General features: G+C 38.0%; 1 protein-coding gene across 2 annotated transcripts in view; it reads right to left on the minus strand.

Moving 5' to 3' along the window:
- Nucleotides 1–1,820: 1,820 nt before the first annotated feature.
- The window catches only part of XKR9 (XK related 9), a 31,796-nt gene continuing 18,803 nt past the window's right edge, over nucleotides 1,821–14,813 (minus strand). Inside the window, exons 4-5 of one of the 2 annotated variants that reach the window (XM_001492967.4) lie at nucleotides 8,551–8,771; nucleotides 1,821–2,515 (exon numbers count right to left, since the gene is read on the minus strand). In XM_001492967.4, coding sequence (XP_001493017.4) covers nucleotides 1,887–2,515; nucleotides 8,551–8,771 — 850 coding nt within the window. In that variant the 3' untranslated portion in view covers nucleotides 1,821–1,886. The remainder of the gene's footprint in view (nucleotides 2,516–8,550; nucleotides 8,772–14,813) is intronic. The other variant, XM_070221442.1, reaches the window with a different exon arrangement.

The following is a 14,813-nucleotide window of genomic DNA, read 5'->3' on the forward strand; positions in this document are numbered from 1 at the left end:
CATCACTAACAATTAGAGAAATCCAAATCAAAACTACAAAGAGAGATCACCTCATACGCATTAGGATAGTCACTATCAAAAAAACAGAAAATAACAAGTGCTGGTGAGGACGTGGAGAAATTGAGACTCTTGTGCACTGTTGGTAGAATTATAAAATGGTACAGCCACTATAGAAAACAGTATGGAGATTACTCAAAAGATTAGAAATAGAATTACCATATGATCCAGCCATCCCAGTTCTGGGTATATATCCAAAAGAGCTGAAAGCAGGATCTTGGGGAGAGATTTGCAAACTCCTGTTCATTATAGCATTATTCACAATAGCTAAGAGGTGGAAGCAACCCAAAGATGGATAAATAGGGAAACCATGACACATACATACAATGGACTATCCTGTAACATACTACAACATGGGTGAATCTTGAGGACATTATGATAAGCAAAATAAGCCAGTCACAAAAAGACAAAAACTGTATGATTCCACTTATATGAGGTATCTAAAGTAGTCAAATTCACAGAAACAGAAAATAGAATTGTGGTTGCCAGGGGCTGGAAAGAGAAGGCAATGGGGAAGGGAGTTTCTGTTCAATGGGAACAGAATCTCTGTTTTGCAAGATAAAAAGGTTAAAAGAGGGGGCTGGCCCCATGGCCGGGTGGTTAAGTTCACACGCTCTGCTTCAGCGGCCCAGGGTTTCGCCAGTTTGAATCCTGGGCATGGACATGGCACCACTCATCAGGCCATGCTGAGGCAGCATCCCACATGCCACAACTGGAAGGACCCACAACTAAAAATACACAACTATGTACCAGGCGGCTTTGGAAGAAAAAGGAAAAATAAAATCTTTAAAAAAAAAAAAAAGGTTAAAAGAGGGGAAGGCCCAGTGCCATATTGACTGAGTTGGCACACTCTTCTTTGGTGGCCTAGGGTTCCTCAGATTCAGATCCTGGGCGCAAACCTACAAACCATTCATCAAGCCATGCTGTGGTAGCATCCCACATACAGAATAGAGGAAGATCGGCACAGATGTTAGCTCAGGGCCAATCTTCCTCACCAAAAAAAAAAAAAAAAAAGTTAAAAGAGAGGCACAACAAGGTGCATATAGTTAACACTACTACTCTGTACACTTGAATGGTTAAGATGGTAAATTTGGGGGCTGGCCTGGTAGCACAGCAGTTAAGTTCGCAGGTTCCACTTCAGCAGACCGGGGTTCACTGGTTCAGATCCCAGATGTGGACGTGGCACTGCTTGGCATGCCATGCTGTGGTAGGCATCCCACATATAAAGTAGAGGAAAATGGGCACGGATGTTACCTCAAGGCCAGTCTTCTTCAGCAAAAAGAGGACTGGCAGCAGTTAGCTCAGGGCTAATCTTCCTCAAAAAAAAAAAAAAGAAAAGATGGTAAATTTTATGGGTTTTTTCTCTTTCTCTCCTTTCCCTTTTCCTCTATTCAATCTGTCCCCAACTCAAAAATATACGCAAATGAATCAAGAAAATAGAGGAAAGAACGAGTGTTCTCTGCTCTTCCCTTTGCAATTCTTCACAACAGCTACATCAGTTTTAGTTGGGGAACAATGAGGAAAAAGTTGGAGGGAAGTTCAACTCCAGCCTTCTAATTATGGGAACCAGACCATTTCTTCCAGTTCAGGCTCCAAGGGCAACTCTACTAGACATTAGGCAAATATATCTGAGCACCCAAGATCTTCAAAACCAAATAAGAAATTAATTTAAATAATAAAAATATTATGCTCTCTCACATTCATAACTAATGCACCAGAACTGATCTCAAATTGAAGAAGGTAAAAATAAGAAACAACACACACACATACACACAGCATTTTCTTTACTAACCAATGAAATGAAAAAAGGAAACATATAAGCAAATAGCTTATTCCATTAGGAAATACTTCATTCTACAGTCTCTTTGAACTGATTTTCCATCAACTTCATCTGGTTTTGTTTCTTCACTTCTGTTTGGGTGCAAAGTCCCATAATAAACAATAAGAAAAATAATTCCAAGGAGAAGAGTAAGAGCTATACTGACAGTGAGAGGTACAAAATAGTCTGAATTAAAAACGGAAAGTGGGCAAACCCAGAACACAATCAATATCCCCAATGTGGCCAGTACCCTTACAATATAATAACAAGACATGGGAAATTTGGTATTCTGTCCCTTAACATTAAAAAATGTAAAGACAAGGATGAACCCAACAACAATCCTGTATAAGAATTCCATACCCATGGAAGCACAAAACTGAGTTTGCTTTTTAAATGCCCACAATATACCCAAAACCCAAAGGAATAATAACAGAAATAAAGCAATCTTAACATTTAAGAATAAAAGAAGTACAACGCTCAGCATCCAAGATAATAATGTAAACAACTTGTAAAAGAGATATGCAAGTTTGGGCCAGAATCCATTGAGGAGATTTTTATCAGGCAAGGATTTTCTTAAAGCTACTTGGTAATCAACAGTCGACCAAGAAATAGCACAGCAAGAGACCACGATGGCTGCATCTACAAAACAGAAAATTTAAAAAAGAGATATTGTTATAGGAATAATAATAGCAATATTAAATTACTATATGCCGTACACGCCTTATCTGTATATACACACACTCACAAAGTCAGGCACTTTATATACTCATTTCATCCAATCCTTTGAAATGGATGTTAATATTGCCATATTACATAGGAAGGAATTGGTGCTTGGAGAATATATGTATTACTCGACCCAGGTCACACAACTAGCAAGTGGCAGAGAGCTGAGGTTTGAGCCTAAATCTGCCTGATTTCAAAGCTGGTATTAACCACGACATCAGACTGCTTTATAAGATTTTGAATAAATTCATTTGACAGATTTTATGGAGCAATTGGTATTGTGGAAACTGCATACTCTGGAAGTTCTCTAAGAGACTAGCTTTTCCAGACATTTTGCCTTTGACTTTGGGCATATACCTAATTCACTATGAGACAGCATCATGAGAGAGAGGCGGGCAGGAAGGAAGGGAGGAAGGGAGGTTAAACAGAAAATTTAACCTAAGTACAAGGTACCAACAAGCTCAATTTCACCATCTCTTTAAGACGATGGATCAAATGAACAAACATGTTCTAAAACTTACACATTTCTGTAGGCTTGACATCTTTACCCCCTTTTCTCCCCAACAAATAACAAGAGTAAGTTCATTACTACTTTGGAAAGGCATGTCACTAGCCCCACTGTCAAAGTTGAAGACTTTTATAAAGCTGAAAGCAAAGATATTAGAGAATGAGAAAGAAATAATTTAGAGCAGAATACAGAATGCTAGCCATCCCCACTTAGCCTCACTGGAGGCCTATCTATCAGGACAGAAAGGCAGACCTAAGCTGGATTTATCTACTGAAGAGAATTATGAGGATTATAAATGCCTTTGTCCACTCTCCTGGTTTTAGCAAATACCACTCTGGACAGCACAATTAGCTGAACTTCTTTTCTTTTCTTTCTTTGTTAATTCAAAAATACTTGAATTAAAGTATCCTTTTCCTGTAAATTTCTTTTTTATAACTGATTTTAATTTCTATCAAACTGACACATATATATAGTTTTAAAAAGTCAAAGTACTACAGAACTTGTAAGAAAAAGAACAGAACCTTGGTCTACCCCCTTACCTCTCAGTCACAACCCCCAGAAAAAATCGCTATCAACTCTTCTAGCTTTTCTTCTGACATTTACTGCCATATTTGTAAATAAAACACATACCGTGCTATTTCTTAATTTATCTGCTTTAGACACTGCTCATTGATTTCCTATTTGGGAAGAAAAAAACTTAGCACATACACACATAGGTACACACCCTCCTTGCATTGTCCTCTCCCTCCATCTGCCCAAAAGGGTAACATCACGATTTTGGTAAAATCAATATTCACTGTGTACCTTATTATAACTATATAAGTACAGCATTTTTTTTTTTACTGCTCAGCCAACTACTACACTCTGATTATATTTCCTTTCTTTTAAAACTTTTCATTGTTTCCTTCCTTGCTCAGTTTTTCATGACCCTCTCAGTACAGCAGTCCCCCCATCCACAGGGGATACGGTCCAGGACCCCGAGTGGATGCCAGAAACTGCAGATAGCACCAAAGCCTCTATATACCATGTTTTTTCCTATATATACCTGCCTATGATGAATCATATTTATAAACTAGGCACAGTAAGAGATTAATGGTACTTTGGGGCCATTATTAAGTAAAATAAGGGTTACTTGAACACAAGCGCTGTGATACGTCGACAGTCAATCTGATAACTGAGATGGCCATTAAGTGACTAACAGGCAGGCAGCGTATACAGTGTGCATGCACTGGACAACGGGATGATTCACATCCTGGGTGAGATGGAGTGGGTCGGCGCAAGATTTCATCATGCTACTCAGAATGGCACACTATTTAAAACTTAAGAATTGTTTATTTCTTGAATTTTCCATTTAATATTTTCGGACTGCAGAAAGCAAAACCATGGATAAGGAGGGACTACTGTATTTCTTAGAAAAGTCTTCAAATTAATTAATTAATAAAACTCCCCTATATACATCTACTAGTTCTTTTCTTTTTTTTAAGAATATGATCCTCCTGTTCTAAGATGGTTGTTCTCAAGGTTTACTTCCTGTCTTTCCAGAACTTTCCTTCACCTGTCTTCTGTGTTGACTTCCTATTTCCTGTTCTCATATTTCTTTCTTGCTTTATTCTTATGTTTTGGTCAAGCATTCTCCAGACATATCTGAAAAAAGTCGCACGTAAGCTAAATTTTTTAAGACCAGGTATGTCTCAAAATGTCTTGATTCTACCCTCATATTTGACACGCAGTTTTGCTGGAAATAGAATTCAAAGTTTAAAAATGTTTTCCATTGAAACTTTGAAGTCATTGCTCTATTAGGTTCTAATTTCAAGTGTCATGGTTAAGAATTTCAATGCCATTCAGTTTCTCTATCTTTATGTGATCTTTTTTCTCTTAAATCTTCCAAATCTTATCTTTATCTTTGCCTCTCTGAAATGTTATAATGAGGGGCTTGGTATGGGCCATTTTTATTCACCCTTTCAATCTAATAATCCACGTCCTTCAGTGAGATGCTGTTTTCATTCTTTGGTGGTTTCCCCAGAAATCACAACATGCATGTTAAACACAGCAAAGTTTCAAGTTAATCAACATCACCTCAGAGGTGAACTTATCACGAAGGCAGTGAAGCTTAAATGTCAGAGACCTACCTTCAAAGCCTGGCAAAGCCCTAGCAATGTGTTCACTTTGCCCTTTTGTTTTTATAAAATTTGGAAAAATAAGACATTTTAATTGCAGTTGATTAAACTCCCTGTCTCTACTCCTGCTTACTCTCTCTCATTTTCCCTTGGTGTACTAAAGCAGCCGTGGCCACTTCGGGGATCTGGCTAAAGGGAAACTGAGTTGAGAGTACATTTAGCTCAGGTTTAGGGGATACATTTACAAGATTTGCTTGAATAATTAAGATTAGTAAGCGAGAGAGCTAGGATTCTCAGGCAGTTTGCCTGATCTTAACACTCCACTATACTGCCATCAGCAGCCTTTAGATCCCTTAGCACGTTAAGGCCTGACGGTCTAGCCTCATCCAGTGGACACTTAGTTTGAAGCTATTTCCCATTTCCCACTTACCTACCTGCTTCCAACATATTTTTTCTGATCATTTTGGCAACCTAACCTGTACATTTACACCCTAGCCAAACTAAATTCCTTGTCTTTGCCAAACCACGCCTTTGCTTACGCATTTCGCTCAGTCTGAAATGAACCTGCCCAATCACATCTATGCAGACTCCTTAATTTCTTTCTGCTTTGACATTACTGACACCAGTGAAGAAAACATAAGACTCCCAATATTCTCTAAAAGAGACTTCCACAATTAACTAGAGTTGTCAATTCAAACAGTATTTAAAACTAGATATTTCATCCAAAAAAAGAAGTCTTGCTATACTCTGATCTTACAGCATATTACTGAAGAAATTGGTAAAGTTTTTCCCAAATTTAAGATGATCCAAAAATATACATGATATTATCACTAATTTGTGAAGTTAAAGAAACTTTTCTAAATTAAAACTAATAAAAAACAGGAGGTCAGCCCAGTGGCATAATGGTTAAATTCACGTGCTCTGCTTCAGCAGCTCGGCGTTCATGGGTTTGGGTTCCAGGCATGGACCTATGCACCACTCATCAAGCCATGCTGTGGCAGCATCCCACATACAAAAATAGAGGAAGATTGGCACAGATGTGAGCTCAGCAACAATCTTCCTCAAGCAAAAAGAGGAAGATTGGCAACAGATGTTAGCTCAGGGCCAATCTTCCTCACCAAAAAAAAAATCTATATATCTATATATCTATATCTATCTAATATACATATATATATATGTATATTAACACAGATCCATCTGTCTTCTGGACCACACAAGAAATTTAAAACATTTTAACTCCATTTGTCTTCCATCTGACTTACATGTTATTGCTGCCTTGTACTTTCATTTATCTTTTTCTTTACCACATAGCGTTATTCTGTCTAAAGTATATGATGATGATACTCTGTAGTATGGATTTCTTTCTACATAGTTGCTTGTGAGATGATGGGCTTCTTAAATCTGTGGGTAGGTCACTCTCATCAGTTCTGAAATTTTTTCAGCCATTAACTTTTCAAATTTTGCCTCTCCTCCATTCTTTCTCTCCTTTACAAACTCTGCTCAGATCTATATGAGATCTTCTCATCCCATTTTCCATGTCTTTTTTTTTTTAAATATTGGCCTCTGGTTTCTTTCTTTTCTTTTCTTTTTTTTTTTTTTTTGGTGAGAAAGACTGGCCCTGAACTAATATCTGTTGCCAATCTATCTCTTTTTTTTCCTCCCCAAAACCCGCCAGTACATAGTTGTACATCCTAGTTGTAGGTTCTTCTAGTTCTTCTATGTGGGATGTTGCCTCAGCATGGCTTGATGAGTGGTGCTAGATCCGTGCCCAGGATCTGAACTGGAAAACCTCAGTCCCCTGAAGCAGAGATCGCAAACTTACTTCGCCACAGGGTCGGCTCCCTCCATGTCTCTTAATATTTCTTTCATATTTTCCATCTCTTCGTCTCAGTAAGCTGTAATCTGGATAATTTCTTCTGACTTAGCATTGACTCACTGTCTATACACTTCTGTCTCATCTGCTGAGTTTTGTTGGGTTTTGTTGTTTTTTTTTGTTTGTTTTGTTTTTTTGCTGAGGAAGATCTGCCCTAAGCTAATACCTGTGCCAATCTTTCTCTATTTTGTATTTGGGTCACTGCCACAGCATGGCCATCAACCAGTGGTGTAGGTCTGCACCCATGAACTGAACCTGGGCCACTGAAGCAGAGCACACCAAACTTAATCACTAGGCCGCAGGGCTGGCCCCTCATCTACTGATTTTTAATTCCAATTCTTAAATTTTTCATTCTCATAAATTCTACTTTTTTCTTTTTCAAATACACAACTCATGTTTTTCTAGTTTCCTACTCCATATTTTCAAGTTCATCATTTACTTCTTTCAACATAACAGGATTCATGTTTAATACTTTGCATCTGGCAATTTCCAATATCTAAAGTCTTAACGAGTTTTTTTCTTACTCATGGTGCCTTATTTTGTTTCGTGCTATAAACTACTGTAAACCATTCATTTTCCTTGGAAAACTGTTTGGAAAACTTGTTTGAGGCCTAAGAAAAGGTGGATTCCTCCAGGGAGGATTTCCACTCATTTCTGCCAGACATGTAGGGGTACTATCCTTGAAAACATATTCATAACTCGGTTTCTATTACTTTGTTTTTTGAACTAGCCCGAAGGTATGAATTTTGGCTGCAAATCATACTGTTCTCCGGGTTGCTTCTTCCTGCAGTACGCAGCAGCAAGGCAATACACCTTGGAGTCTCTTGGAAGTAGAGAGTGAGGTAGGTAACTTCACTTTTACCCCAAGGAAGGTGCCTTTTGAAGTACCAGCTTTATGGATTAGGATTTTCTACCAGACGTCCCTCCCCGTGAGGACCATGAGTTTTGTCCTCAGTCCTCCATACCCTGGGAAGCCATCAAAACTGAATCTACTGTTTATAATTATAAAGTTCAGTACCAACCCTCAGGGGATAAATGCCTTCAGAGTCCTACTTAACCCTGTTGCACTCCCACTTTCACACGTTTTGGCCTATTGTATCAGATTATTTTGTGCTTTTATGGAGGCTTTTGAAAATATTTATCCCATTGTTTTATATGTTTTCAGAAGGAGGACTGATTCAAATAATTTAGCCTTTCAGTGGTAGAGTTAATCTGAATAACCTAAGTTTTCCATCTTCTAAACATCTGTTGATATTTCTAATCTGGTATTCTACTCTGCAGTCTCTTTGTCCTTATGGGTTTATATTGTCTTCATTCCTTCGCTCTCCTTTTTAGTGAGATTTCAGAAAGGAACAAAGATAAAAGAATATGTTCTAAACCTGCCAAAGAGTTAGGTAGTTGACATGAGACCTCAGTGGCATCCATTTAACACAGGGTGCTGAGAAAGACTTACACTGACTGAAATTTGCTTGACCATATCCCAGAAAGGTGTAGAGCTGAAGAACAAGTTGTGGGCAGCCTTCCAGGTAGGTCTCAAATAGCCTGAGCATACTCAAATCAGTCACTCTATCTAGAACTTCTTTATGTGGATCAATCTGCTCTTCCATGAAGTTATCAGTTTGGCTGCCATCTTTGAAAGCCAAATGATAGACCTTTTTCAAAACAAACCAATACCTGTAAAGCAAACACGAACATTAATCTTCAGTGATATATTCTTTATAACATGTAAGTTAATATACATAATACGAAAAAAGCAACATGTATTTAAGTAGAGAATTTTCCCACAAACTTTCTCTACTACAAATTTCTCCCAACTTTGTGAACATCTCATGGTGGCTTTATTGAGATTCAGACTCCATAAACTTTAATGCATATTTGATGTGTCAGTTGTGTGCTAGCACTGTTACGCATGCATGATCTCATTTCATCTTCCAAATAATTATGTAAGATGAGTAGGTATTATTCCCATTTCACAGATGGGAAAACTGAGGCTGAAAACAGTACAGTGATTCACTGAAAGTTATACAGAGTGTAAGGGACTCCTATAGCCCAAACCTAGATCCTATCATTCCTAGTCTTAACCACTATTTTCTGAAATACACACGGAAATTTTCAATTCATGCAATTTATCTTAACCACAAGACAGATACACACCTTACGACAATGTCAAGGTTAAAGGGGAGATTGAAACTCCTTTCAATTTAATCCAGCAAACATTACTATCTGAGAAAATAGATAAAACGTCAAAGACTTTTTTTTTAAAGAAAGGCAGACTGCCACATGCAGCACCTCACTGGGATGTGTCTGGAGTCTTGGAAGCTTGACTACCCTACGTTCTCCTACAAATGGCCCTTGAGAGCTTGTCTGGAGGTTCTAGCAGGAGAGCACAGCTATTCGTATACCCCTGATGGAAGAACGATCCTCCTCTATCGGGAAGGTCGTCCTCTTCAACCAGAGTGTGCAGCTTCAGGAGGGACGCACACGGAGCGGTGAGGGAAGAAGGGGACACCCACCTAGCCAGCCAGCCCAGCCAAATCAACCCTGGTGATCAGTGGAGTGACAGATGCCACAGCCAGATTGCCCTCACATCCCAAAGACTTAAAACATCCTTGCTCAGGCTCTTCCTTCGGAAGAATTTAAAAATGAACATGAGTTATCATCATGCAAGTAAAATTAGTAACAAAAATATTGAGACTCTTATTTAGAATAAATCTGAGGCTAGCAATAAGGCAACCAGCATTCTAGCCCAATGCTTACCAAAACTCTTTATCTACACCTCAACTTCTTCAAACAGAAAATAAGGGCAGTGATATATATCCTGTTTCCACCCGATCCTTCTGTCAGTGTTTCCCATTTCAGTAAATGGTACTAACATTCACTATGATGCTCAAACCAAAAACACGGGTGTAATTTCCAACTCCTTTCTTTTTCTCATATCCTATAAAAAGTCCTCAGCAGGTTATCACGGTTCTTGGTTCTAACTTCAAATATATCCAAATCTAAACATGTCTTATCACTTCCACTGCCTCCATCCTAGTTTAAGCAGTCAACATCTCTGGCCTGGATTACTTCAATAGCCTCAGAATTGGTCTCTATGATTCTATTCCTGTTCCCTATACATCCTTTTCTCTCCACGGCACCTAAATTGAACCTGTTAAACATAATTCAGATGTCACTCCTCTGCTCAAAATGTTCCAATGATTTGCATCAAAATTAGAATAAAAGCCAAAGTCTTTACCATGTTTTACAAGACCCTCCATAATCTGCCTCCCACACGCACTACACCACAACCTTTCCATCTCATTTCTCCCCCACTTCCAGTGTACCCTTCTTGCTGTTTTTCCTAATGCAAAGGCCTTTGTCTTCGCTACTCCCTCTCCCTGGAACTCTTCTAAACTCCAGAAACTTTACAAGTTTACTCCTTAACTTCATTCAGGTCCCTACTCAAATGTCACTTCCTCATAGAGGTCTTTCCAGATCACACCATCTAAAGTAGTATTCTCCATCATAATTCTCTCTTTATCCTATGTTGTTTTTCTTCATCACCGCTTGACACATTATTGTTTATCTTTGCCTTCTCAGAAGAATGAAATCTACATGAAAGCAGGGACTTTGTTTTGTTCATTGCTATATGCTAAGCAACTAGAACAGTACCTGGCACATAGTAGGTTCTCAGAAAATAATTACTGAATGAATAAGTGAAAGCTTATGCCATTTTTCCATAAAGATATAAAAAGATAGTAGATATGAAAAGATTTTCAAAAGTTGAAAGTAAAACACAAATATAAGATACTTTTATTGTAAACAAGATGTACACATATATGGATATGCAAAGATTCTCATCTGGCAAATAGAAGTGTATTTTTACTATCACAGCTTTAGAATAACATGGTCCATTTCTATTCAATATGGGCTAGACGCCAGGACAGAATGTCCACAAAAATGATGGAAGGCATAATCTCCACCTTTAATGACCTCAACTTAATAGGAAGGTCGAGCCTATTAAGTACTAGTTGCAATACAAGGCAGAAAAAATAACCATTCAATAGAAATGTAAATAGTACGTTGTGAAAGTACAAAAGAAAAAAAATGACTAACACCCCCTAGAATTTATAGGCAAGATTTTTAGGGGAAGTTGTGTTTGAGTCTTTTCTGGGTATCTGACACAATAGGGAGTCCCTGGATGTATATTATATAATACCACTATGTAACACAGTATGTGCTTCCTGTTCTTAAAGAAGACTATAAACCAAGAGGATAGATACCACTAATTGAAAAACTTGAAAAATTCACAAATACTAACAGGTACAAACCCAGAGCATAATTAGTATAGGCAGGTGGAGTGGGAGAGGTAGCAGAGCAGTCATTGAGAGTACAGATTCTAGTAAAGCCAGAATGCCTAGGTTCAAATCTTGGCTCCATCACTTCCTACTTAATCTCTCTGTGCCTCAGTTTCCTCATCTGGAAAATGAGGATAATCATCATACCTACCTCACTAGGTTGATGGGAGGATTAAAGGAGTTAATACATATAAAATGCTTAGACCAGGGGCTGGCCCCGCGGCCGAGTGGTTAAGTTCTCGCGCTCCGCTGCAGGCGGCCCAGTGTTTCGTTGGTTCGAATCCTGGGAGCGGACATGGCACTGCTCATCAGACCACGCTGAGGCAGCATCCCACATGCCACAACTAGAAGGACCCACAACGAAGAATATACAACTATGTACCGGGGGGCTTTGGGGAGAAAAAGGAAAAAAAAATAAGATCTTAAAATGCTTAGACCAGTACCTGGCACATGTTAAGTGCTATATAGGTGCCTGCTAATCAAAAAAAAAAAAAGATAAGGCTGTTTATAGATGTGCACATTAACATTTCCAGTGACTTTAACATTTCCAGTGACTTTAAGGAGAAATGCTTTTCAATTCTGTAGCAGTTAATGGAAAATCTATGCAAACTTCTGCTTATCTGATGATAATTTCATGGGAAGGTAGGAATATAACTTTTTAATCAATAGGATACTGCTTCAGTTTTATGGGAGAAATGATGAAGAAGCCAAAGAAACAGAGGGAGCTTTCTTAGCATATTTTATCACCATACATTCTTTTATTAGAGATTAAGAGGCTCCAGCTTCCAGTAATGATGGATTACCTTGTATCATGCTATGCCTCCTACTGATGACAACGATAAATTCTAGACAAAATATAAATGAAAACAAGGCACAGAAGAGCAACCAAAAGTAGGAAGAAACACGAGGGCATTCAACCCCTGAAAGAAGGGAACCATACTGCATGAGATGCACATTTATCTGGCTTTTCCTCTGCAGGCATCCCACAGTCCAAAGGTACAAAGCAGATACAGCTCAAGCAGAAAGTCAGAATACTACTGGCCCAAATAATTAGAAGACTGAGTTTGAATCTGCCAGAATTATCAGAAATTAAAGGAGGATCCCAGAAAAGGGGAAGCCACAGAGTAGAGAACCCCAAAATTTGCATATACTCTCCTCAAGTCCTTGGCTGACCCCTTACTATGCACATGTGGAGTGAGACTTCCAGGAACTGAGGAAAAATGACTAGAAGGAACCTGAGCAGAGATTCTGGCAGCTGTCAACCACAGGGAAGAACCTGGAGTCTGAGTCCCATCAAATTGGAGGGGCATGGTAAACACTTCAGGCATCCCACTGATACCCCAAAAGGGTCATATTTTAGGAGTAAAGACCATATTTCAGGTCTAAGACTTTTTTCCTAGGAGTAAGGACAAAAGCAAAAGAGACCTTCCCTAACAAAGCCTACACCAAGCCTCCGTAATGCACCAAGGTAATCTGCCAATAATTTAACTTTCTGCTTTCTCTCCAATAGAAAATAACGGAAACCAGTCTCTACAAAGTATAAGTCATAATGTCCACTACACAATAAAAAATCACTTGACATGCAAATAAACAAGAAAACGTGACAGAGCGAAGTGAAAAGTCAGTTAATAGAACCATATTAGTTAATAGAAACAGCCACAGATGATCCAGATGTTGAAATTAGCAAAGTACAGAGAGAAAAAAAATTGAACCTCAATAACACAAGTGTAACTGAAATCTCCAAAGAAAGAGAGAGAAACAATGAGGCAGCAAAAGAAAAAAAAACTTGATGACATACTTGCCAAAAATATCTTTCAAATTTGATCAAAAACAACAACATACAGGGGCTGGCCTGGTGGTGCAGCGGTTAAGTTAGCACATTCTGCTTCAGTGGCCTGGGGTTTACCAGTTCAGATCCTAGGCACGGACCTGGCTCCACTTATCAAGCCATGCTGTGGCAGGTGTCCTACATAGAAAATAGAGGAAGATGGACACAGATGTTAGCTCAGGGCCAATCTTCCTCAGCAAAAAGAGAAGGATTGGCAGCGGATGTTAGCTCAGGGCTAATCTTCCTCAAACAACAACAACAACAACAACAACAAACAGATCCAAAAAGCTCAATGAACCCAATGAAAAGATACAAACAAAACCATTCATAGGCCCATCATATTCAAATTGCTGAAAATCAAATACAAAGAGAAAATATTAAAAGCAGAGAAAAAAGACATATTCCATACTGGGAAACAATGTTAGCTGACTTCTCATCAGAAAAAAACAAAAGAAAACAACTACCTCAATAATTACATGAAATTTAAATGGATTAAACACTTCAATTAAAAAAACTGCCAAACTGGATAAAAAATCAAGATTCAATTTTATGCGATTTACAAGAGACATGGATAGTCTGAAATCACAAAAAATAGTGGCTATGGCTATATTAGTATCCTGGACAAAAAAAGACCTCAAATCAAGGAATATTACCAGAGATAAAGAGGGTCATGCTGCAATGATATAAGAATCAATTCTTTAGGAAGACATCTTTATGTACCTAATAATGGAGCTTTAAGATACATGAAGCAAAAATTGGTAAAAGTAAAGGGAGAAAAAGACAAATCCATAATCTTAGTTGGGGATTTTAACACTCACATATCAGTAACTGAAAGGAAAAGTAGGCCCAAAAAAAACCAGTAAGGATATAGATTTTAATAATACTATCAACCTAATTGCCCTATTTACATTTATAGACTACTACACTCAACTAGGGCAAATTAAAACCTCTTTTCAAATGCACATGGAATATTCACCAAGTTAGACTGTATGCTGGGCCATAAAACAAGTCACAATAAATTTAAGAAGGCTGTCATCATACAAAGTATGCTCTCTGACCAAAACAAAAATTAAATGAGAAATCAATAACAATAAGATATCTAGGAAAATCCCCAAATATTTAGAGATTGAGGTAAAAGGCCTAGATCCTAAAGTTTCATATGCTACACCCTAGGAAATTTGAACATTGCTAGATGACCTCTCTCTAAGGAATTTTAAATAGAAAAATAGATAAGAAAGAGGGTTCAACTGTTTAATGCTCATTTAAGAAACTCTATAAAGAAGGGCCTATGGATCTGTGGGAGGAAGAAGATTCGTCTCCCATTGTACTCTCTTTTATACAATTTGAACTTTTTTTACCATGTATTTAAAAGGAGCAAAAATAACTTCCATATTTTAAATAATTCAAATGGCTTTTATATATCCATCAAAGGAAAGTCTCCTTTGGCAAAGAGAAAAGTTTTATCACAAAACATACAGAAAATGAAAATGCAAGAGTGTCATCTAATTTATATTCTGGAAAATGAAACATTCTACTCCACAGACCCAT

This window comes from Equus caballus, chromosome 9, assembly GCF_041296265.1.
Source record: "Equus caballus isolate H_3958 breed thoroughbred chromosome 9, TB-T2T, whole genome shotgun sequence".
In the NCBI taxonomy this organism is placed as follows: domain Eukaryota; kingdom Metazoa; phylum Chordata; class Mammalia; order Perissodactyla; family Equidae; genus Equus; species Equus caballus.